Raw genomic sequence first — 25118 nt, 5'->3', positions numbered from 1 at the left:
CCTTTGACAGTTTGACTATCTTTAGTTTAGCTTTCAGTCAGCAGCAGACCTCTCAGTACATCTATAGTCTCTTTGATTTTTAATATTCCATCACCATTCCCTTTGGCGCTGTAAGAGTAAAACTTCTGTTATTTACCCTCTCCTGTTAATTTACCCTCTTCTGTTTTCCACCTTGCCATAAATCTTCCTTTGTCCCACCCGTTGCTTACTCGAATCCTGTTACATATCTAAGTTTACCCCAGTTCCAATGAAAGGTCATCCCACTCTGAAATTTTAACTCCATTTCTCTCTCTACAACTGTGGTCTGATCAATGGAGTTTTTCCATGACTTTCTGTTTTTTAACTCTAGTTACATTCAGAAGGAAGTTCTGTAGAAATGAGTAATGTTTCTAAGATGCTTTATCAATACATTAATGTCTGTGCTCTTAGTGTGCAGGTGCCCATCCATACTTTGGCTGTATGATTCTTATATTGGTAATTCTTCAACTGATTATGGCTTTCTTCAGACCAAATCCACAAGCACCAAGGTAGATCTAACAATATTCATTTTTGATGTAATGTTTTCCTATTATGTTATGTTTGAATATTTGAGAGTTGTTGAAGACTTGCACCACAGTATCCTGAACATTATTAATTACTCAATCCTGAGTGTGCAATGAATTACACTAATAGCCAAATTAGGTTTGTAAGTCAGGCTTGCACTATGGCACACTTGGTGTACTGGGAGATATAAATATATGAGTGAATAAGGCCCTGTTCAATACAAATGAAAAGAACATGTACATCTCTTTCTTATACCATAGGATAGGTGATAGCTATTCAATGCTTCATTTCTCAGGGCAATACCTTCATCAACCAGAGTCAGAGCCTAGTTAAAAATCTAAACAAAACTTGGCAGTTAACTGTCAGTCATCATTAATGGGTGCACTATACACATAACGCCTCTACCAATCAGATACCACTTTCCATTGGTATTTATTGCAATTTGCAAGATGTAAAGCTTTGATAAAATGTATCTTTTTTCAGCAATATACAGGTTCCATATCAGGAAACAACTATATGTTACATATTTGATGATTAGAGAGAAATATTTGGTGTGAACCACAACCTAACATTTCTAACATTTTTTTAAACCATCTGCAGACGGTATATTTTCAATTGGGTACATTGGGCAACAGGCACCTTTGCCAGAACAATAGCAGGTAAGTTTATGCGTTTACTATAAGCAAGTGTATGTTGAGTAGAATTTAACACAGCATTGTTTTTTACCTAATCATGTAAAGAAAATATATTTGTAAAATGGAATATTATATTTTAGAGGAATTTACTTTATGTAAGTAGATAAAAGTGCACACTAATTACAGAAGTTGAATATGTATTTCACCAAGTATTTGTAAAACCACCATCTCAACTTGGTTTACAGAAGATGCATGGAATAGATATTGCATTTTTCTATCAAAGAATGACAGAACCTGGTGGTTGGGAGTTGGTAAATTTCCTTCTGCATTCTTCCATCAGGGAATATTCAAAGGAGGTGCAAAATTTTATGAAAATTCTATTTCATTCTATGAAAATAGCAGTAATTTTCATTAGTGTCTCTTTCAACCAGATTTGAGGGATCTTGTCAAGAACAAATTTCCCACCCAATATCTTGATTGTCAGGCCATGCAAGTGTGATTAGGTGAATTATAGAATAGTGCAGGAGAGGAGGCTGCCATTTGGCTCTCTACATTTGCACAGAGCAGCAAATTAATTTGTCTCACTCTTCTGCTCATTTCTCTTTTGGCTGTAATGTTTTTCTCCTTCAAGACTTTACAAAGGCTACTGTTGCCACATCAAATTCCACATTCCACATCTGGCTACTTATTGCATATAGAAAGTAAGGCTTTGTTATGTCACTTAGAGTCATAAGAGTCATACAGCAAGGAAACAGATCCTTTGGTCCAACTCATCTATGCTATCCTAAACTGAACCAATCATGTTTACTTGCATTTGGACCATATCCTTCTAAACCTTTCCTATTTATGAAGAAGGGCTTATGCCCGAAACGTCGATTCTCCTGCTCCTCGGATGCTGCTTGGCCTGCTGTGTTTTTCCAGCACTACATTTTTCAACTCTGGTACTCCAGCATCTGCAGTCCTCACTTTCTCTTATTTATGTACCTGTCCAATAGTATTTTAAATGTTATAATTCTATCTGTCTCATCAATTCCTCTTGCAACACATTCCATACATGCACCATCCTCTTTGTGAAAAAATTTAAATCATTGTTTATCATTCAGATTATATTGCATCCTTTTATTGGAAATATTGCAAAAGGTTTATCTTTATCTAAACTCTTCAAGGATGAATGATAATGATAAAGAAAGCAACATTGAGAGGTACTCAGGCATAGTTTTAAGAAGGCAAATGTTCAAGAATAAGCATTTTGAGTTTCTTTGGCAAAAATATAGCTTAATCTTAAAGGGAATGGTGTAGCAAAGCACTATTCTGTCAATTATGGATCAAATAATTACAGCAATCATGATGCATGAATGTTATTTCTTTGGTGATAACCATTTTTTCTTGAACATCAGATACGTTTTACCGATGTATCAATATGGTGGCTGAGTTATGCCAAATTCGATCAAATTAGATTACCTCATATTTTGTGACTTATAGAATTATAGAAAGGTTACAGAGAGAGAGAGAGAGAGAGAGAGAGATATCATTAGATTCATTAAGTCTGCGCTAGGTCACTGGAAGAATAACTTTTATACAAATACTTTTCTCAGGTTTATTTTGATGCTTTGACAACTATTTTAAACCTGTGTCCTATAGTTCTTGAGGTTATTTCCAAAAAGGGAGTACTTCCATCCTGTGTAGATTCTTCATTATTTTGTCCAGTTTTCTCTCTCAAACATCTGTGATTTTGTTTGTAGAATATGATTCGAGTTGTGAGAAGTACTCTTTTTCAATCCCTTGTATTCGTAAAAGGTCTGTCCATTTGAATTGCTGAATAGAAATACTAAATCAGTTCATTATTTCAACTTTGCACAGTTGCATCAATCTTTCTTGGAATGGATTTGCCAGCCTTGGACCTCTATAACCCCTGGGATACATTAATCATGGTTGGATTCATAGTTTGGCACGTTGTAACTGAACTGATTTTAGAGGCACATAATTACATAATTGCTTGTAAAGGTCAGTAATTCTTTCTATTTGTTACAACTCCTTTCTATGGTTCCTTAATTTCCTATGAAGAAGAGGGAGATAGCTGTGATTGAAAATGCCGAAATTTTTAAAGCAGCGTTGAAGAATATTGACAACCATTGAATAATTGGAAAAATTTGGAATCTTGTCAAATGGCCAATGCTAAAGGCTCATCACAAATGGATAAAACTAAAGATGTGTTGATCACTATCTGCATGAAGTAATTCCTGGCATCTATCCTTAAGATACACTTCATTGTTTTGAACAGTAACCATTACTCTACTGTAACTATTGCTCTTCGGATGCTGCCGGACCTGCTGTGTTTTCCAACATTACACTCTCAACTCGGAGCTCCAGCATCTGCAGTTCTCACTTTCTCCTGTCACTATTTATCCCTTGTTTTCCCATAAATTGTAAGGTTTATGGAAAGACCAGTATTTGTTGACCATCTCTGATTATCTTGAGAAGGTGGTGATGTACAGATTAATAGTCAACACCATTCATGACTGGATATAGCAGAGTCTTGTTCTGATGGGTTGATTGTGGAATCACTATACTCTGTTTAAAGCAGGCTGCTTTCTCTCTTTATCATACATTTGGTCCCACATTGTAGCTTCACCATTTACTATCTTATATACCAAATAAAGTTGCTTCTGAAATGTTTCACTCCAAACTGAACAAAAATTTATCCTTCCAAATTTTCCAGGTGGGACATACCTATCTGAAAACATTGTTTAGTGGTGATATTTTGTGTTAATGGAAGGTTTTCAGCTTGCTTAGATCAAAACTGAACAATAAATATAACACTTACCGCAAACTTACAGTAACTTCCCTGCAATGCTTGGTTTCATCCCCATCCCAAAGCAAATTTGATTTTCAGTGCTCCTATATAAAGCTTCACAGAAGGCTTCATATATCAGATGTACATAATGAGAATTTGGACAAAGAATATAATGAAGTGTTAATTCTCATAACTCATTTGCAGCAGAATAAACATTGTACTGAGGAAAGCTCAAGAGGAACATTTTCTTATTATGTTATCATTTACCAGCAACAGTTCATTACTGTGGTAACTGTGGTTTAATTGTATTATCTCACTTTGGGTAAGGGCATGAAATCTTTTGTGCCACACGACTGAATGTTTAGTATATCCATTCATAATTTTAATTTAAAAATATTTCTCAATTGCACCAAATAACAATTTTGATTCCAACCTTTTATAGCGCAGAAAAGGAAAGAGGATAAAATGCAAATTATGGATTCAAGTGAATTGATTGACCCACAGGTATACGATTTTACTCATTTTTTTTTAAAGGGTTTTATTTTACTGACAACATCAGAAGTAAATAAAGATGTCAATTATTTTCATGTCAATTGTAAATACAGAAATACAGCAGAAATATAAACTCAACTTACATTCACTTTTCAATTCTACAATTCCAGGGTCACAGATTTAAAATTATGGTATTAACACTCTACATCTGTGGAAACCTGACCTTTCTGACAATATTGCTGGTTGCAATTAGTCTCGTCTGATGGTGACATTGATGCTATCTCTATCAATCATGACTTTGAAGCTATATATATCTGCTCTTGACTGAACATCTTGTTGTGCATTGAATTAAAGATTCCTCAGAAAATTCAAATGCTTCATAATCCGCAACAGAATGCAAAATCCTTATTGTTCTCATTTACTGTCACTCTACAATAGCACAAAAGTAAATTGCATTGAGACTAACAGTTCAACAAGTCAATGGACTAGAAAGGCAATCATCTTGCGAAAATAGCAAGCAGCACTCATCTGCTTTTAAATAGTAGTTTTAGTGTTTTAAAAGATGGATTACCTTTGTGGTTAGATTATTTTATCTACTTTTAATAAAACAGATTTTGTTATAATGTAGTCTATAAACATATTTCTGAGTGAATGTATAAATGGAAAGTGGTGTTAATAAAATGAAAACTATTAAATTACCTCAATAAACTATGTTCTTAAATTAACAAATGTCCCATTTTCATGCATTTTCATACATTTTCATAAAATGTGTCAGCACAGGCTTGGTGGGCTAAAGGGCCTGTTCCTATGTTGTATTTTTCTGTGAACCTTTCTCCATTAAATTGCAGATTTAATACTCTAATTGAGTTATCTTATTATTTGATCAGATAAATTCATGGCTAGCTTCAGTGAATATTAATGTGCAAATAATAATTAATTACATTCATACTGTGATAAATTTCTAAACAAAGTGGTTTACTGCTATTTGCTCATGAGTTATAGCAATTCTGTTGTGCGTTTTATTTTGATTCAAAAATATTGCATTTCAAGGAAATGCTATTGGTTGGAACTGTAAATAATTTCAGAAGTAAAAGCTAATTAAAGTTGAAATTTGTGTGCTTTAACTCAAATTCTGAGAGTACTGACTCTGTCAAGAAAGAGAGTTCATATTTCTGGTTGAGACGACTTGATTCCACTGGTGCTGACTCACATTGAGTATTTTCTGGTTGTTTTGTTTTTATTTCAGATTTCGAGCAATATTTTGCTTTAGTTCAAGAGTAATATTTTGCTGTGCAAGTCCATAAAGTATAATGGCCAGTGCTTCTGTGGGTCCAATATGGCAATAGTGCTATGCTTGATCTAATCATTGCCCTTATTAGTTGTTTTCAGTGGAAATAATTTTTAGTATTTGTTCAGTTGTTTCTTACTCATATTGCTATTTCAGTTTGTTGCCGAAAATCATTCATTAATTCTTATGGGAAATAAATTCCTATTTGTTGTTCTTCCACCATCCATTGGATTTTCATGAAACATTCGCCTGCAAATGGTAAGGACTTTCTGTACATCTCGATCCACTGCTATCATGCACACTGGGAGCTTGTGCTGGAGGCAGTAGCCAGTAGTGCAGACTTCCAATCTCAGCATTCCAGATAACACCATCTCCTAATCTCACCCAGTTGAACATGGTCAACAGATGATAGAATCCCTCACCAGTACTATATATAGGGGTAAAAGCTACCAATAGTTTTCTGGTAGTTTGTACTGTTAATTACAAATTGGGGAGTGATGTGTCACATATTGAAGGTCCTTTATTCTCATTTCAAGAGTTTGACGCAGATCGATTTGACTCGTTTGCTCCCAGCTATAGTCTCTGTAGTTTGTAACACCTTAGCTTATCAGGGCGAAAGAACAGAGACTGCTCAAGGAGGGAGAGGGGCTCCCTGCAGGTCATATTACCCCAAGTTGTTCAATCTGTGCCAAGTAGGGTGCGTGCAATGTCTTCACTTCAAAACTGTTCACTGAACTCTGCCAGGCCTTATAAGGACTGCAAACCCAGAGCGAGGCCAACATTGTCAGTGGCTATGAAAGTGACAGTGGTCTTTGCATTGGTCTCCCAAACTAGAGCAGGGAACATTTTCAGTAACTTACAGTTTGTCATCTACTGTTGCACACCAGGGGTGACTTTCACAGTGGATGTGAAGAGACTTGAGCAGGCAGAGCATGCCTGTGGTTTTACCAAGATGCTAGCATCCCCTGTGGCACTCTTGATTTCGCACTTGCTGATTTGCATGCAGTATTGCACGCAGTGGCTACAGTATATTTAAAAGGTTGCTGACATTCAGTGAAGAGGCTGCAAATGGTATTGCAGGACATCCTCAGACCGCCTCTGATCATTGAAGGGCTACTTTGTCAATGCATGATCTTTACAGGAGCAGCTGCATACTGTGCTGATTGAAAGGACAACCGGAAAGGCCCTGGAGAAGTGACTGTAAGGGGAGCAGAAACACAGTCTACCTGAGAAAGAGCAGGGCAGGTTGATGGCCAACAATGCCACTGCCACTCCTTCAGAGTGGGGTCTCCAACATGCCTTTGATCTGCCGGGGCACGGATTCCTGGATTGTGGAGAGATTCTGCAAACCCCTTTTAAGTGTTAGTATATTCAGCCACGATAGCAGCATTCAGCTATTCATTGCTCATGCTTAGTGACTTCCCAAGTGTAAATTTCCTACATACACCACTCTCTCAAGCACAAGTAGAGTTTTACAGATTCCCGACATAGGATTTTCAGATGGGGGCTGCAGAGAAGCTTGTTTGCCTTGTCTCAATTCTGGCAATTTGTTCGCTACTTGATGGTAATTTACCACCTAGCCTCAGTTTTGAAGATAGCATGAGTTCAGGGCCAGGGCAGGGAGATGCCTGGCTGGACAGCCTGCTTGGACCTCTGGAGGGAAGGAGAGTGAATGATTCTTACAAGGTACTAGCCACTAATACCTTGTAACTGGACATAAGGGATGACACAGGTGCCCCCATCCCCATCATCCTATGGGCAGGGTAGAGTGTCTTTGTGTTATCTGTAACTTTGTAACAATGCCTCCAGTTCCTTCTTCCCAGATTGTTAATGTATAACGAGAATAGTTGTGGTCCTAATACTGACCCCTGCGGAATACCACCAGTTAGCAGCTCCACAATCACAGTCTTACCAATGACTGAGATCAGCATAACTGGCCTATAGTTTCCAGTCTTTTGCCTTTCCCCACCCTGCTCTTAGCCATTTGCCAGTCCTCTGGGACCTTCCCTGACTTCAGTGATGCCTGAAAGATCACCACCAATGCCTCCACAATCTCACCAGCTATCTCCTTCAGAACTCTGGCGTGTAGTCCATCTGGTCTGGGTAATTTATTCACCTCAGACCTTTCAGCTTAACCAGCACCTTCTCCACTGCACTCCCCTCTACCCTCTGACTCTCTTGAAGTTCTGATATGCTGCCGGTGTCTTTCACCATTGAGGCTGGTGTGAAGTACCAAAAGAACCAAAAGATTACCTCTAAGCTCTGCAGTCCTGCAACATCCATTTGTGAATGGTGATGGACAATTAGACAACTCACTGGAGGAGGAAGCTCCACAAACATTTCCTTCCTTAAAAATGGGGAAGAACAGCACATCTGTACAAATAATAAGGCTGAAGTATTCAAAACACATTTCAGCCAGAAGTGCTGAATATATGATATATCTCAGCCAACTCTAGCGGTCCCCAGCATCATAGATGGCAGACTTCACTCAATTAGATTCACTTTATATGATATTAAGAAATAGTTCAAAGCACTGGATATTGCTAAGGCTATGGGCCCTGACAACATATCAACAATAGTACTGAAGACCTGTGCTCTCGAAACTGCTATGCTTCTAGTCAAGCTCTTCCAGTACAGCTATAACATTGGCTATAACCTGACTGTACAGAAAATTATGTACTGTGCATAAAAAGCAGGATAAATCCAACCCAGGCATTTACTGTTTCTTGAGCCTACTTTTGATCATCAGTAAAGGTGATGGAAGGTGTTAACAAGTGCCTTCAAGGTGTAAAAAGTACTATCAAGCAACCTTCAAGGAGTAATAACCTGCTCAGTGACACTCAGTTTGCGTTCTGTCAGGGCCACTCAGCTCCCGACCTTACTCAATCCTTGGAACAAACAGATAAAAGAGCTGAATTCCAGAGGAGAGCTGAGAGTCACTGCCCTTAACATCACAGCTGTATTTGACTGAGTGTGGCATCAAGAAGCTAAAACTGGAGTCAATGGGAATCAGATGTAAAACTCTGTTGGTTGGAGTCATACCTAGCACAAAAGAATATGGGGTTGTGGTGGTTGGAGGTCAGGCATCTCAGCTCCAGGATTTCTCTGCACAAGTCCCTCAGGGTAGTGTCCTAGGCTGAACTAACTTCAGTTGCTTCATAATAAACTTCCCACCATCATGAGATCAGAAACGGGGACATTTGCTCAAGTTAGCTCAATGTTCGCAATCATTCATGGCTCCTCAGGTACTGAAGTGGTCCATACCCAAATGCAACATGACCTGGACAATATCCAGGCTTGGACTGCCCTGTGGTAAGTAACATTCATACTGAACAAATGCAACACAATGACCTCCAACAAGAGAGAATCTAACCATCACCCCTTGATATTCAATGGCCTCAATATCACTAATTGCCCACTATCAACATTCTGGGGTTACCATTGACCAGAAACTGAACTGGATTGTGGCTACAAGAACAGGTCAGAAGCTAGGAATCTTGCAGCAAGTAATTCACCTCCTGACTCCCCAAACACTGTCCACCATCTACAAGGCATAGGTCAGGAGTGTAGTGGATTACTCCCCACTTATGTGGATGAGGGGCAGCATGGTGGCTCAGTTGTTAGCACTGCTGCCTCACAGCGCCAGGCACCCAAGTTCGATTCCAACCTTGAATGACTCTCTGTGTAGAGTTTGCACATTCTCCCCCCTTCTGTGTGTGTTTCCTCTGGTTTTGTCCCACTGTCCAAAGATGTGAGGGTTAAATGGTTTGGCCATGCTAAATTTCCCATATTGTCCAGGGATGAGCAGGCTAGGTGAATCAACCATGGGAAATACAGGGTTACAAGGATGGGGAATGGGGGTGAGATGCTCTTTGGAGAGTCAGTGTTGACTCAAGGTTTTTGAATGGCCTGCTTCCACAGTGTAGGGATTCTATAAGTGCAAGTCCAAAAACACTCAGGAAATGTGACATTATCCAGGACAAAGCAGCCTGCTTGATTGGCACCATATCCACAGTATTGATTCCCTCTATCACTGATGCTCTGTCATAATAGTAAATACTGTCTATAAGATGTACTGCAGAAATTCACCAAGGCTCCTTCGACAGCACATGCAAACCAGGAGCATTAGCATCAAGAAGGAAAAGGACAGCAGATACATGGGAACACTACTGCCTCCACATTACCATCCAAGTATATGGAATTCCTTCGGTGTTGCTGGGTCAAAATCTTGGATCTCCCTCCCAAAGGGCATTTGGGTGTACTTACTCTAAATAGTCTACAGCAGTTCAAGAAAGTAGCTCAGTATCTCCTTCTCAAAGTCAACTAGAGATCGGCAATAAATGCTAACCCAGCCAGCAATACCCATATCCCGGAAGAGAATTAATATAAAAAGATCTGTGTTAGCCAACCACCAAGATATGAGAGACCTTATACAGGAGTTTTGCATTATTTTGATGAAGGGCTGTTTCATTCTTTGCTACTTATGTGCTTAATTTGAGAAATTGTTTCTTGGCATGTAGAATAATTGAAGAAAACAATTGGTAAGATGTGTCTTCAACTTAGGTTCTCCTTTATTAGCACATGTTCAAATCAGAACTCCTTTCTCTTTATCAGCACTCATTTTATCAGCGTAACGACATTTATTATTATCAAATAAGAACTCTTCATCTCCCCACCAGCACTAGCAGTAATGCTAATGTCAAATGTTGGATTTGAAGAACAGAAATTTGCTTTTGAACCAGAATGCATTAATTTATCTTTTCTAGATATTTTGACAAAAGCGATACTGTGCAAAGTTACTTCTGTTAAAGCACTCTTGCGCTATTGAGTGCTGGCATACAGAAGAGTTAAACATGTTATTTTGGTGTTTTATCATACAAATTTTATTTTTGCAAAGGACAAAGATATGGGCTATAAGAATTGCCTTTTGAATTACAATACTTTCAAGATTCACGCAGAGGAAAAGGAACTCTCATTATGTTAGAATGGTCCCCATGCATTTAGTTAGACTATACTCTCAGGCGATACTATATAAACTATATTGGGAAAAGGGATGGGTGCAGTGGTTTTGTCACTTGGTGACTAGAGATGCAGCTAATGTTCTGGGGAGCTAGCTTTGAATCTCACCATGGCAGATTATGGGATTTGAAATCAATGAAAAATCTGGAATTTAAAGATGACCTTGAAAACATGATCTTAAAAACACATCGGGTTCACTAAAGCTCTTTATAGAAGGCAAACTTCCTAACTTGGTTCGGCCTACATATGACTAGACATACAGCAATGTCGTTGACTCTTAACTGCCTTCTGAAATAGCCTAGAATGCCATTCAAACCACCAATAAGTCTCAAGAAATACAAAAAAAACTGGACAGATGACTTGGCGTCGACTAGGCATAGAAGCTACAATGGCAAAAATCTGTCCTTTCAACGCCACAAAGTTTTTCTTACCAAACTCTGCGGCTAGTATCAAAATTGCAAGAGCTGTTTCACAGTCTTATCTCGGAATAACCTGACATAATCATACTCTCAGAATCTACCATACACACTGTATCTGAGACAACACCAGCCCAAACCCTGATCTTGTCCCACTGGCATCTAGCAGAGGTGGCAGCATGACAGTATATAGTCAGCAGGGAATTGTCATGGGGATCATCAAAATTGATTCCTGACCCCATGAAGTTTCTTGGCACCAGATCCATTATGGGCAAGGAAAGCTCCTGCCCCTTCTCCATGTTGAATGCATTTGGAGGAAGGAGTAAGGATGGCAAGGATGCAGAATGTATTCTGTGTATTCAATGTCCATCACCAATAGAGGCCAGCAGCACCACTACTGACCAGCTCGTTGAGTACTGAAGGATATTGCTGCTATAGGGAGGGCCTCAGCCGGGATCTTGGGTTCATGTCACATTACAGGTGATCACCATTGCACTACACACACACACACAGATGTTCCTACACACATACATTCTCACATACACACGGACACAGGTATACACAGACGCGCACACAGACACCCACACACACCCTTATAGACACACACACTCCCCACACTCACACATGCACCCCTCACAGACTTAAGACACTCTGCACTCACTACACACACACACACACACACACACACACACTTTCTCACACTCACAACCTCCACCCCAGACAGACACACACACACAGACAAAGACCCACATGCACACATATATTTTGTGGGGTGATTTTGTACTTGTAAAGTTACATTGTACTTTGCTCAAAAGCTGCATGCATTCATGTCGAACTCTAAGCTCAAAAATTGCATGAATTTATGTAAAACTCTGTTATCTCACTTTTTAGATTAGAATCAATCTAAACATCAGGTCATAGACAGAGAACACAGGGGGCCAACACCTTCAACATATTGTCTAGCTATCACCATTGTTAACAGCTAACCCGAGAATGCAACTTTAAAAAAAAGGTTTTGTGATTTATACATGAAAGAAGTGAAACTATCACTGTATTCTAACAGATGAAAGACTTAACAATCAATTTTTCAATGTATAATTTCAGTTACATCACACTGTAAATTTTTGCTATAAATTCTGTGTTACGATCGAGCCCTCCACTATCACCTGATGAAGGAGTGTCGCTCCGAAAGCTAGTGTGCTTCCAATTAAACCTGCTGGACTATAACCTGGTGTTGTGTGATTTTTAACTTTGTACACCCCAGTCCAACACCGGCATCTCCAAATCATGACTCCTTCAGATTGTGTGCCACGATTAACGTGTTAAGTGGTACAGACTTCAAACAGATCTAGCAACTCAAGACTGGTATCCATGATGCACTGTAGACCATCAGCAATAGCAGAAATCTATTCAAACAATATCTGCAATATTATGATTCAGTACATCCCCCATTCCAACATTACATCAAGCCAGTAGATCAATCCTGGTTGAACGGAGAGTGCAGAACAGCATGCCTGCTGCATCAGACTACCTAAAAGTGATTTGTCAACCTGGTGAAGCTATAACACAGAACTAATTGCACACCAAACAGCTTTGATTACAAGTGAGAGACAGGGCTAAGCAATTCTATCACCGACAGAGAGACTAAACTCCGCTGTCCTGCTGCATCCAGTTGTGAATGGTGGAGGAAAATAAAATAAATCATGGGGGAGGCAGCTACATAAATGTCCCCATCCTCAATGATAGGGGAGCCCATACATTAGGGCAAAATTTAAGTCTAAAGCATTTGCAACAATCTTCCGCCTGAAGCAATGAGACGATGAACCATCACAGCCTCCTTCAGAGATGCCAGTTTTCAGCCAATTTGATTCGCTCCACATGAAATGGCAAAGGCACAGAATGATACAAAGGCCCTGATGACATTCTAGCAACAGTATTGATCAGTTCTGTTCCAAAACTTGCTGTGCCCTTAGTCAAGCTGCTTTATTTTAGCTAAACACTGGCATCTACATGGCAATGTAGAAAATTGTCTAGGTATGATCTGTACACCAAACCAGAACAAATAAACTTGGCCATTTACCATCCGATTAGTCTATCCTCAGTCAGTAAAGTATTGGAAAGGGTCATCAAGCAGCACTTGCTTAGCAAGAATTTGCTCCTTGATATTCAGTTTGGTTTCCACCAGGACCATTCAACCCTTGGCCTCATTACAACCATGGTTTAATCATGAACAAGACAGCTGAATTCCAAAGGTGAGGTAAAATTGATCGACCTTGACATCAAAGCCACATTTGACTGAATGTGACAACAAATACCGTTAGCAGTATGAAAGACAACAAGAATCGGGGGAAAACTCTCTGCTTATTGGATTCATATCTGACACAAAGAAATATGTTTGTAGTTGTTAAAGGTGAGTCATGTCAGCTCCAGGACATCTCTGCATGAGTTCATCAGCGTGGTGACTGTCTTCAGCTGCTTTGTTAATAACTTGCACTCCAGTAGGTCAGAAGTGAGGATGTTCACGAATGATTGCATGATGTTCAGCACAATTCACAGTTCTTCAGACATTGAAATAGCACATGTCCAAAATGCAATGAGGTCTGGACAATATCCACTTGAGCTGACAAGTAGCAAGTAACATTCATGTCATACAAGTGCCAAGCAATGACCATCTCCAACAAGAGAGAATATAATCGTCACTTTTTGACATCTCATGGGGTTATCATTTTCCAGTTACCATCACTGAATTCCCCTGCTATTAACATCCTGGGGTTATCATTTTCCAGTCATATAATTACTGTGGCTACAAGAGAATGTTAAAGGCTAGGAATCCTGCAGAGTGTAATTCACCTCCGATCTTCCTAAAACCTGTCCACCATCTGCAAGGTACAAGTCAGGAGTGTGATGGAATATTCCCCACTTGTTTGGATGAATGCAGCTCCAACAACATTCAAGAGGCTCAACATCATCCGGGACTAAACAGCCTGCTGTTTGTGGGCGGCACGGTGGCACAGTGGTTAGCACTGCTGCCTCACAGCGCCAGATACCCGGGTTCAATTACCGCCTCAGGCGACTGACTGTGTGGAGTTTGCACATTCTCCCCGTGTCTGCGTGGGTTTCCTCCGGGTGCTCCGGTTTCCTCCCACAGTCCAAAGATGTGTAGGTCAGGTGAATTGGTCATGCTAAATTGCCAGTAGTGTTAGGTAAGGGGTAGATGTAGGGGTGTGGGTGGGTTGCGCTTCGGCGATGATCACCAAGAGCTATCTTTTGAAAAAAAGGGTGGCAACACTTATGATCTTGTTTTTGAACTCAACATGGAATCTAGAAGGTTGTAAAATGATTAACTGAAAGATGAAATTCAATTTTTTAAACTTCATTGGAAGAGTTTAGGAGATAGAGGACACAGTGGGAGTGGAGCAGAGAATTAAAATCAAAGGGAACCAGCAGGTTAGCATTACATGTGATTTTCATGGGAAATTGCAAAGTTACCATTTGATTGTGCATTTTCTTTCTCTAATGTTGGAGTGCACTGTATAATGAGCAGTGTATCCAGCATACTAAATGGAGGTACAAGTGAAAGGTATTGCATCTGCTGTGCTTGTGTAGGAAGCTGCTGTGAAAAGGGAAGGGAAAAGGACATTGGATACTGTTGTCAAGATTAGAGTGGCGCTGGAAAAGCACAGCAGGTCAGGCAGCATCCAAGAAATAGGAAAATTGACGTTTCGGGCAAAAACCCTTCATCAGGTTGGAGGCTGTTGTAGAGCAAATCAGGGTGAAAACAGGGAAGAGGATATGTGCTGGCTATGTTATCATATTGAATGAGTTATACACTATACAGGAAATGTTATACCTAAGTACGACTGACTTTTCACTGAACATGTAAAATACTCTTTGTTCCACCTGAACTTGGGTTCCTTCCCTCAGGTTTCTTTCCAGAGCACTGATGATTATATCAATATCGTTTCCTGCTCTTGCTCTGAAGTCAAATATTTCAGCAACTTTGCTTTTAAATTAGAGTACTTGCAGCATTTTTATTTTATTTTTACGTTCGGCTCACATGTAGTGAAGAGTTTTACTGCATCTTTTGCAATACTGGGTTGGCAACATGTCCTCTCTGCTTGGTCCCTGCCCTGTTTGGCAGGGATTTGCAAATACTTGGCTTTTGCAGTAATAGGGAAAATGAAACATCTTTTGCAAGAAACTTTTTCTAAAACATTATTACACATCTTATTCTGAAGTGCATTAGGTGCAGTTACAGAAACCAATATCCTTGTATATTTAAATTCCATATTAATGTCTTCTTACAAACACTTTAACAAATAAAAACTTTATAGAACAATTAGTGTCAGATGTTTATCCTTTTGTTAGGAAGTTTATGAATTGAAACCTTAGACCAGTTACAGGGACAACTCATTTCATTGAAATCACAAGCTTACTTGTGTAAGCTAAATTTCAAACCATTGGGGGAAAATAAGAGCAGTATGCAAATAGGGCATGAACAATTGTATAACGTTCATCATTTAAGAGAAGTGAAAGAATATTTTAAATGATTGAAAAAAATCTATTAATTATGTAATAGCTCAAAATATATGGAAGTGCAGAACAGTGACCTTTGCATATGAACTTAGTTCAACAATCTTTAGGGTAGCTTATTTGCTGCAGTATGCAATTTAATTCATTCTGTTCATCTAGGAGTGCTATTCCTGTCTGTAGTTGCTAGCACATATACGCAGTCTCCCAGCACAGAGTCATGGCAATCCTGTGACATGATTTTCTTTCCTTTATGTCCTGCAGATAAATGACATACTGTTAGCATATCCATGGATGCCCCGTTTTTAACCAATTACAACTAATGCAAGATTCTGCAAGTTCTGCTTGCCTGGTTCGTTGGATTCCAATTAACTCGCTAGCGGTAGCTCAACTGTAGCAGGAATGGCTTGTGCTGCACTCAATATTGGTGTTCTGTAAAGTAGCCCTTAAAGTAGAAGAAGAGACAATATGACATTGCACAGTGCCAGCATAGGAGATCAAATTTAACTTATCAAAGTAAGAGGGGCGCTTCTCTAAAAGGGCTCCCGTGTAGATATAGCATCACATTCAAATGTCCACAGTCACTTTTTCAATGGCTTACTATTGCCAAAGCTTATTTTAAGCTGTCTGACCTGTTAATATCCAAATCAGGATACCATAATATATAAGGAACTCTAATTGCTATTTTTGGCCAGAACTGACTGAGCAAACTCCATGCACCTTCTGAACAGTGTTATTGACAAAATAGATGTTGACACCTTGAATACAGCTCCTAGTTCCCCTTTATCAATTTTGCTTTACACATCCTCAAATAACCTGATAAATTTGATGAACATGATTTCCCCTTTTCTCAATATTGGTTAATTATGATTTCCTAAATGTCCTGATACTACATCCTTAATAATGTATTCCAGCATTTTCCCAATGACAGATATTAAACTAACTGTCCCATATTTACCTTTTTTCTGTGTCTTCCACATCCCTCCCCATCCTGTGCATTTGTTAAATAGTGATGTGGCATTTGCAGTTTTCAAATCTGCTAGGCCATTTCCAATATCTAAGGAAATTTAGAAGATTCAAACCAATGTATCTACTATCTCTGTAAACAATTTCTTGGTTCCTGGGTCCAAAGTCTTTCAACCTACTAGATTTCCTTGTATTTTTATCTCTCGTGACTGTTTAAGTTCTTTCATCCCTTTTCCCTCTTGAATTTCAACTTTCACTGGGATGCATTTCCTTCCACTAGGAGGACAGATACTAGTATTTATTCAAAGTTTCCACCATTTCCTCTTTTCCAATTCACCAATCTTATTCCTCCAAGAGACTAATATTCACTTTAGCTACACAACTATCTTGCATACTTGTAGAATTGTACTTTCTTCTCTTTTTTTAAGATCATGTTTGGAAGGGGTTCAATTTTTTTTTGCAGTACTCTGGCCTTCCCTCATTGTACACCTTTTCTTTCATTCAATTTATATACCATTTGTGACCTCCTCACTTCGTCAAAGATGGTTTGTTGTTCATAGAGGCTTTCTTTCACAATAGAATATACCTTTTGAGAGTTATGAAATATCTTCTTAATATCTTTCCGTGCATATATACTGCCTCATCTTTTTAACTTCTAGCCTGGTCTATTTAGCTAACTCTATCTTCATAACAATAAATGTGGCATTTCCAGGTTGGTAAGTTGTAACTGGTAGAGTTTCACAGTGATAAGTGTTATGGCCTCATTTGTATTAAGTGCTTTGATGGATGCACCAATAGCAGGGTAAATAAATTACTCATATTAAAAATAGATGGGAAAGTAGATTAAACCAGTGGGCAAAACATTGGCAGTAGTAGTATGTGAGTAAGTATGAACTTGTCTACTTTGGCAGGAGGAATAAAAGAACAATATATTATTAAATGAAGAGAGACTGCATAACTCTACATTGAGGAATATGGGGTAACCTGGTACAGTTTGTTCTGACATAACATAATAGTTCTGTTCCCATGCAATCCTGTGATATAAGAAAATTGCATAACAGCAGCACCATTTAAACTAATAGGGCCAGAATCGCATTTGGATAATACAGGTAAGGAAAGTTCACGTTCTACAAATAATGGTCTAACTTCTTCAATCGCATTACAGCCAATTTCTGCTGGAGAAATGCACGCTATAGCTGAACTGACTATACTAGAATCACAAAAAGTTAGTGTGCAGGTCTAATCTCTGATTAGGAAGGTAAATGCAAATTTGGCCTTTATTGCAAATGGGACTCAAATATAAAAGTAAGGAATTATTCCTATATCTGTTTGTATGCTGCATTTCACCACTGTGTACAATTTTGTTCTCCTTAAGAAGGGTTTTAATTTCATTAAAAGCTGTTCAAGGAACATTACGTTGACTGATTCCTACACAAAGAATTTCTCGGATTTAAGGTGTTTAGCAAAAGAACCAGAAGTAATGTGAGAAGCCTTTTCTGCGAACAGTGAATTGAGGTAATGTGCAATGTACTGTCTTAAAATGATGTGGAGGGAGCTTCAATAATAACTTTCAAAAGAGAAATAGGAAAATAGTTATACAGGAACAACTTACGTGGCTGTGGGGAAATGAGGAGAATGGGGTTAATTGGATGGTTCTAATGAAGAACTTGTATAATGTACTTAGTGACATCCTTCTGTGTTGTATAATTCTATTCAATGAATATTTCTAAAACGACACTCCCAAATACAATCATGTGTCTTTTCCATACTGATGCTGACAGACCTATTCTGCATTTCACTAATATTTCATTATTAGTATGAAAGGTTTGCGAGCACTACCATGAATGAACTGCAAATTGTGTCTAAAAATGCTACTGCTGAGTTAAACTGATATAGCCAGTCAAAGGTTGCACTGGTTCATTAATTAGAACTTCAGCAAAATCTTTGCAGGTAAGACTTGATTGGCTACTTAGTTGTACTTTGGGAGTTATCTGTACTTGCACTGTTACAAAGTTGTTTCTTCTATTTATTCACTTGTGGGATGTGGGCATCACTGGTCAGCATTTATTACAGAAAATCATAAAATTCAAAACAGAAATTCTTCCTGCACATTCATTGCAAAATATTACATCCTATTGTAACATATTTGTTCATTTATGAGAATTTCTACTTCTTGCACTTGCTATAATATTACTATATAAAAAAGAAGTACAAGCAAACTTGGCTATTGTCCTTAGAATGAAGCTCTTCACTACATATTTAGAAATATGACCAATTCCCCTATTGCAAAACAATTACAAAAGTTACATCTTCACTTCTGAATGCAATTTACTTTGCCTATAACAATATCATGCTATTATGTTTCTGGCTGAGAGAATCTGCCTTTCAATTTTTTGGAAGTCCAATGAGCATTTTGGAAATATTTTATATTTCTAATAGTTCAAACTTGATCAAAGTTATTTATGGGCACAACTTTCAAAGACATGGTTTGATAGGAGACAATCTGCAGCAAATGATCTTTGTTACTGAATCTTTGTAGGAACCATGAGGGTCAACTGCAGACAGTTTAAAGACTTGACTTCTCAATTGGCAACAATGGAACTGCAGGCAGAGAAAAATAATGTATGTGGCCTTCCTTAGCTGTATTACAACACGTAAAATACACTGTCCTTATCTAGTCTCAAGATAATGAGGATTTTCCTTCCCAGCAACATTTGGCTAAAAACCGCCCCCTAACCAGGCTCAGTGTTAATACAAGGGCAAGCTTGTAATTGCAGGTGAATTAGGACCCAAACATCCCAAGGTCCTTGCTCTCCTGCTAACATTTCTGCCCTGGGCCTCTTGCAATCCTACCTGCCTATCTCCTTTTCCACCTATCCACTCCACCCTCTCCTCCCTGACCTATCACCTTCATCCCCTCCCCCACTCACCCATTGTACTCTCTGATACTTTCTTCCCATCCCCACCCTCCTCTAGCTTATCTCTCCACGCTTCAGGCTCACTGCCTTTATTCCTGATGAAGGGCTTTTGCCCAAAACGTCGATTTTGCTGCTCCTTGGATGCTGCCTGAACTGTTGTGCTCTTCCAGCACCACTAATCCAGAAGTCACACGATACCAGGTTATAGTCCAGCAGATTTACTTGAAATCACAAACTTTTGGTGTGCTTCCCCTACATCAGATGAAGTGCACCTGGCGCTGTGTGACTTCTGACTTTGCCCACCCCAGTCCAACACTGGTACCTCTATGTTATACTTTGATTTCAATAGACAGGACCCATTCTCTCTCTTTCACACCTTAATTTACACTCTCTTTTTCTCTTTCACCACTACTAACAACTTTTCTGTCTTTTTCACCAGATCTGTACACCATTCATCTCTCCTCGATCTCTGTCAAACAATTATAATTAAAAAAAGCCAACATCTTTCACTTCCAAAGAACAGTCCTACTGGACTCAAAATGTTAACTCTCTTTCTCTCTTCACAGATGCTGCTGGGCGTGCTCAGTTTCCGCAGCATTCTGTGTTTGCTTCAGATTTCCAGTATCCACAGTATGCTGCTTTTATCACACTATTCTTCCAGGCACTCAGCATCTTATTAATCTAAGGAAGCAGAAGGCCTCATTTGGTTTGCATCAACTAACCAAACCTAGTGGCAAGTGGTCTTTTGGCTATTTTGCAAATATCCACACCATCAAAGGGACAGATCATTCAGACTAAGAAGTAGCCAGTGCTGTCAGTTAGGTTCCACCTGAACCTTCTGTTATTCCTGTTCAATCAATCCTTTCAGCATACCCTTTTATTCCATTTGCCCATGCTTATTTCACGTGGAACTACTCCATTTATTTGAAAGACTTCCTCATTCATCAGTCTATATTCTTACTGATCTCTTTGTAAATGAAGCTTGACTTGATCTCCTTACAATCAGCCCCAGGGATACCTATACAACAACTATCTGTGATGTAGAGGTGCCGGCGTTGGACTGGGATGGACAAAGTCAGAAGTCACACCACACCAGGTTATAGTCCAACAGGTTTATTTAAAATCACAAACTTTCGGAGCACTGTGCCTGACGAAGGAGCGGCGCTCTGAAAGCTTGTGATTTCAAATAAACCTGTTGGACTATAACCTGGTGTGGGGTGTGACTTCTGACTTTGAACAACTACCTGGACATTGGCAGACTCCAAATACCTCAACTCCTCACCCTAAAGGTAAGGGTCTCCTATCATATGGGCAAATGGCTGGCAGTGACAAGTCAAAGTGGTGTTTGTAAGCATCTGGTCCACACTAATGAAGTGTCTCCTCAATGATCCCAGAAACAATTGGTGATATCTATATTGAAAAATATTATAAGACACCAGCATACCCACTGTAGCTGTGACCTGAGCAATTTTGGGGTCCATGCAACTTGACTTCAGTCTCTGTAACACTAAATAAAAGGCAAGTCATGATGGTTAATGTTTGAAACTTCTCAGGCAATCAAATCTTTTCTGTACCATAAATATGATAATTTGGATGTAAATTAAGTGAATAATTGATCAATTTTACCTGGTGCCAAATTACCAGCAAAGGCTGAAGATGAATGTTCCATTCCATGAAGAAAACATCTTTGTTTACGTAGCTCTTCCTCTCTCTGCAGGACTTCTCTAATCTCCTGACTCAGAATAGATTCAGATCCATTTGAGCGGAGCTTGAAGAAGGGGTTCTTCTGCAATATCTCCTCTGACTGTGGAGATGAGATCGATGACAGTGAAAAGTTTGCGGAATGGCGCAGGACCACATCTGAAGTTTCCAGTATCACAATGTTGGAACTTTCGGCAGTTGGATATTTAAACTTCAGTACTTCATCAGTAACTCTTGTCTTTTCTTCCTTGGAAGAATTTAATAAACCATTTTCCAATTTAACATTATCACAATTCATTCCATTATTGAAAGAACACCTTTTCGTTGTAGAAGGTGCAGGAGTATTAATATGGAGGTTAAACATTTTGCTGTTTAACGGTAGTGGGAAAGGATAATGTTGTTCAAAGAATTTTCTTCTCTCCTCAATCTCTGGAATCAGACTGTGGTCATATGTTCCCTTTACTTTTCCTTGCTGGACAAGATCCTCCTCCCGTTGGCGCTCAAGTAAAATTTCACGCTGCATCTGCATCTCAGCAAATTGATTAATTTTAGCTTTGGCCAAAGGGGAAGGAACTGGCTGAAAAATAAGAGGCCTGGTTTTGATTTCAACATACTCTTCAGAGCCAGGGTGCTTCTTAATGCCCCTGGCCTTCCTTAGACTCTCTTCACGTTTCACTCCTAGACGGATCTCTCTTTCGATTGGTGTTTCAGGTTTTCCATTTGTAGCGGACACAGAGCTTGAAGCTTCATTCTGAAATATGGTGTCAGTTAAATTGTCACTTTCAGATCTAGACACTGAGTCATCCAAACCAGAATCACTATCTTCTGAACAAGCACTAAAATCTGCTATGTGCAAGAACAGGTTCTGCCCTAAATTCTCCACTGCACCCTTATTCCCCTGTAATGCAGCAATGCGCACTTTGTTATGTCGATTTGTCAAATCTCTCCAGGATTCCATTTCATTCACTTTAGTTGCTTCTGATGTGCTACTTCGTACTTTACCTTCAGAGAAAGAAGCTGGATGAGTTGTCACTTTATTTAAAAGTTCCATCATGGAAGGACCATCTGTGTTATCCCTAAAAATATGCTTAATTAAATTTTTGGTTTTCTGTGATTTGGCTGGTGCCCGATGGTCTTGCATTTTGCTAATCTCTTCCAACAGCAACCACTGTCTGCGGGCAGTGGCAAAATCCATATGTTCTGTGTCCACATTTTCATTGCCTGATGCTTCAGTCTGGCTGTTTTGTACTTGGTTCTGTTCAGCAGTTTGGGATTTGGTATTGTTGGGCTTAATTTTCACTTCATCATTCTGGTTAGTATCACTTCTCAGTGACCTGTTCTCTGTTTCCATTTCTTCGAACACAAGTTTCTCACTTAGGGAAGGTGCACTCCCATTAGACTGACTTTCATAAATGAAGTCATTTGAATTTTTATTCATGGATTTGAATTTCTCTGTATGGGCAGAATCCAATTCTTCCACATATTGCACAGGAGTATCATTTAGCAAAGATTCTGACTCTTTCTGATAAGTCATACTTTTGTTTGATGCTTCATTACCATTACTGATCGAATAAAATATTGTAGGTCCATTTAAATGAGTGGCTGACTGACCATTCAAGTCTTGATCCATCGCTGAGAAGGGTTCAACATTTTCTTCATTTTGGCCAACATCTGGAATGGTTTCTTGTATTCTTTCATTATCATTGGTTACTGAATATCCCTTTGTTCCAGTAACTGCAGAAGTGGCTGTTTCATTTTCAGTTTGATTGGTAATTTGGAAGGTGCTCACTGTTTCTTCTTGGTTGAACTCATCTACAACTGTTGCAGCTGTGGTCAGTGTGAAAGCGTCGTTTGCAATGCCTTGGCATGGCACCTCCAAATCCTCTTCCGATGATTGAACAGTCACTGTACCCAGGACATCAGTTGGAGAATCTTTGAAGTGGTCTTTGTGAATAATGGCATAAATCGCTTCAGGCATTTCGTAGGATGAAGACATGCTTTCAAACACTAAAGGCATTTGCACCATATGATCTAAATTATCCATTTGGAAAGGAAGTTCTATGCCAGATGCATTGTCATTCTGATTTCCATCACTGGCTTCTTTTACGCCCATTAATGTAGTAGGTTCTGTTACTATGCAAGGATTCAAGGTTTGCTGTTGGTCAGTTAACTCAGCATGTTCACTTTCATCAGTCATGGTAATGTTTCTTTGATGAAACGTGCCATTTTCTGTTTCCATAACGATGGAGTTGGACACACAAGTAGTTTTAGGTTCCAAAATGTTCTCACTGATTTCCATGGTTACAGCTGGTGCACAAGTATCTCCCATATTAACATTTCCTTTCAGTTCCTTATCATTCTTTTTCCACTTGGCCAGGAAGACACTTGGCTACAAAAGATAAACATACATGAAAATTATTAAAATGTTTTCCAGATAGTTAGGTCACAGTTCAAGAAAGAACAAAAAAAAATTTCATTTCTGAAATTTCTGTCTTTTGGTTGAGGTGTTAAAAGCCGGGGCCCCTTTCAATCTGACAAAAGAAGCAGCAGAATAGGATTTCTTCTGGTTTCCTGGGTAACTTTTATCTTTCAACCAGTTAAAGCAGATAGTCTTGTAAAGTGTTTCATTGCCGATTGTTGCATTTTGCCATGGGCATTTCATTGGCTGGAACAGGAACCACACTCCTAACATACCTCATATACCATAAAGTGCTTTGGAATGTCCCAAAGTCATGAAAAGCATTATATACAAAATGCAATCCTTTTTTAGTACTACAGAATATCCATCATATTTTGACAAAATGTTTGGACTGTTAACCCTAATAAGGAACTTGCAGGGTTTACAAATTATTGGTGATAGCAGTGCCAAGGAGACAGGATACCAGGGCACCTATTGAATAGATCTGTAGATTTTAAAATGTAACACCACTTCTTACTTTATGAGTTTTAATAAGTGTTGCAATGAGATGAGGAGAGAATTGAATCCCTGCTTTTTAACCACTTTGGTTGGCTGCATGAAAAAACTTTAAGGTATTTTTGACATCTATAATCACATGCTCGAATCAAAAAGGAAGCAAAATACAAGGTTTTCTTGAGTGAAGAAACCTACGGAAAAGAAATTGGAGATCAAACTCACGCGCACAGACTCAAGTACAAACTCAAGTACAAAGTTTATAAAGGGGAATGCATGTTGGACAGAAGGAAATCAAAATTGTGCATTTTAGAAAGTCCTTAGAATCCTTGTCGTTTTTGGTTTAACCTGAAACTACACTTCTTTATGTGATGACTTGCATTCTCATTAACAGTGACATTTGAAGATATCTTGGTAATTAGCCATTTCACCAATCTGCTTTATCACTAGCCACTGTTTTTCAAGAGGCTGACTGATAAACAGGAATCTGCTGTTACAAATTAATCATTCTACCTCCCTGCTCTACCTCAAATGCTGTTGTCCGCAATACAGTTCCTTTGTATATTCTTGTGTTTGACTTCATTGTTTTCCCCCCAACTGGATAATCTTCAGGGTACTTTCACCCAATGTATGAAACTTTCACAAAGACGAAAATCAAACAGGAGTTACAGATCAGAGTGACTGGTTTCAATCATTTTCATGTCATGTTAATTTTTGTTCAAACTAAGTCTTACACATTGATGGAATCCTGATCTCATCTAAACCAGTCAAGTACAGTGCTTTCCCTCTTATTAAACTCTTATTAGTCCATGAAAAGTCCCAGTATCAAATAAATCTGACAATAGTAGTCAAAAATTGATAGTCCATTTTTATCACTACAATAACATGAATAATGAAAACAAACA

At 38.8% G+C, this 25118-nt stretch overlaps 2 protein-coding genes across 10 annotated transcripts in view; one reads left to right on the top strand and one right to left on the bottom strand.

The window, feature by feature from the left end:
• frrs1b (ferric-chelate reductase 1b) overlaps positions 1-5588 on the top strand; it is a 57924-nt gene extending 52336 nt beyond the window's left edge. For all 5 annotated transcript variants that reach the window (XM_087990500.1, XM_043698891.2, XM_087990499.1 and 2 more), the window contains 5 exons: positions 430-527; positions 1144-1202; positions 3039-3182; positions 4415-4476; positions 4635-5588. In XM_087990500.1, coding sequence (XP_087846626.1) covers positions 430-527; positions 1144-1202; positions 3039-3182; positions 4415-4476; positions 4635-4727 — 456 coding nt within the window. In that variant the 3' untranslated portion in view covers positions 4728-5588. The remainder of the gene's footprint in view (positions 1-429; positions 528-1143; positions 1203-3038; positions 3183-4414; positions 4477-4634) is intronic.
• Positions 5589-5741: 153 nt separating this feature from the next.
• The window catches only part of LOC122554220 (uncharacterized), a 57109-nt gene continuing 37732 nt past the window's right edge, over positions 5742-25118 (bottom strand). For 4 of the 5 annotated variants that reach the window (XM_043698886.2, XM_087990497.1, XM_043698888.2 and 1 more), the window contains exons 2-5: positions 21228-23691; positions 21046-21108; positions 16067-16162; positions 5742-15975 (exon numbers count right to left, since the gene is read on the bottom strand). In XM_043698886.2, the coding sequence (XP_043554821.2) occupies positions 16086-16162; positions 21046-21108; positions 21228-23691 (2604 nt within the window). In that variant the 3' untranslated portion in view covers positions 5742-15975; positions 16067-16085. The remainder of the gene's footprint in view (positions 15976-16066; positions 16163-21045; positions 21109-21227; positions 23692-25118) is intronic. The other variant, XM_043698887.2, reaches the window with a different exon arrangement.

This window comes from Chiloscyllium plagiosum, unplaced genomic scaffold (genome assembly GCF_037043375.1).
Source record: "Chiloscyllium plagiosum isolate Xiang-an unplaced genomic scaffold, Cpla_swu_hap1 HiC_scaffold_9, whole genome shotgun sequence".
Lineage (NCBI taxonomy): Eukaryota > Metazoa > Chordata > Chondrichthyes > Orectolobiformes > Hemiscylliidae > Chiloscyllium > Chiloscyllium plagiosum.
This window is presented reverse-complemented; position numbering and strand designations above follow the sequence as displayed.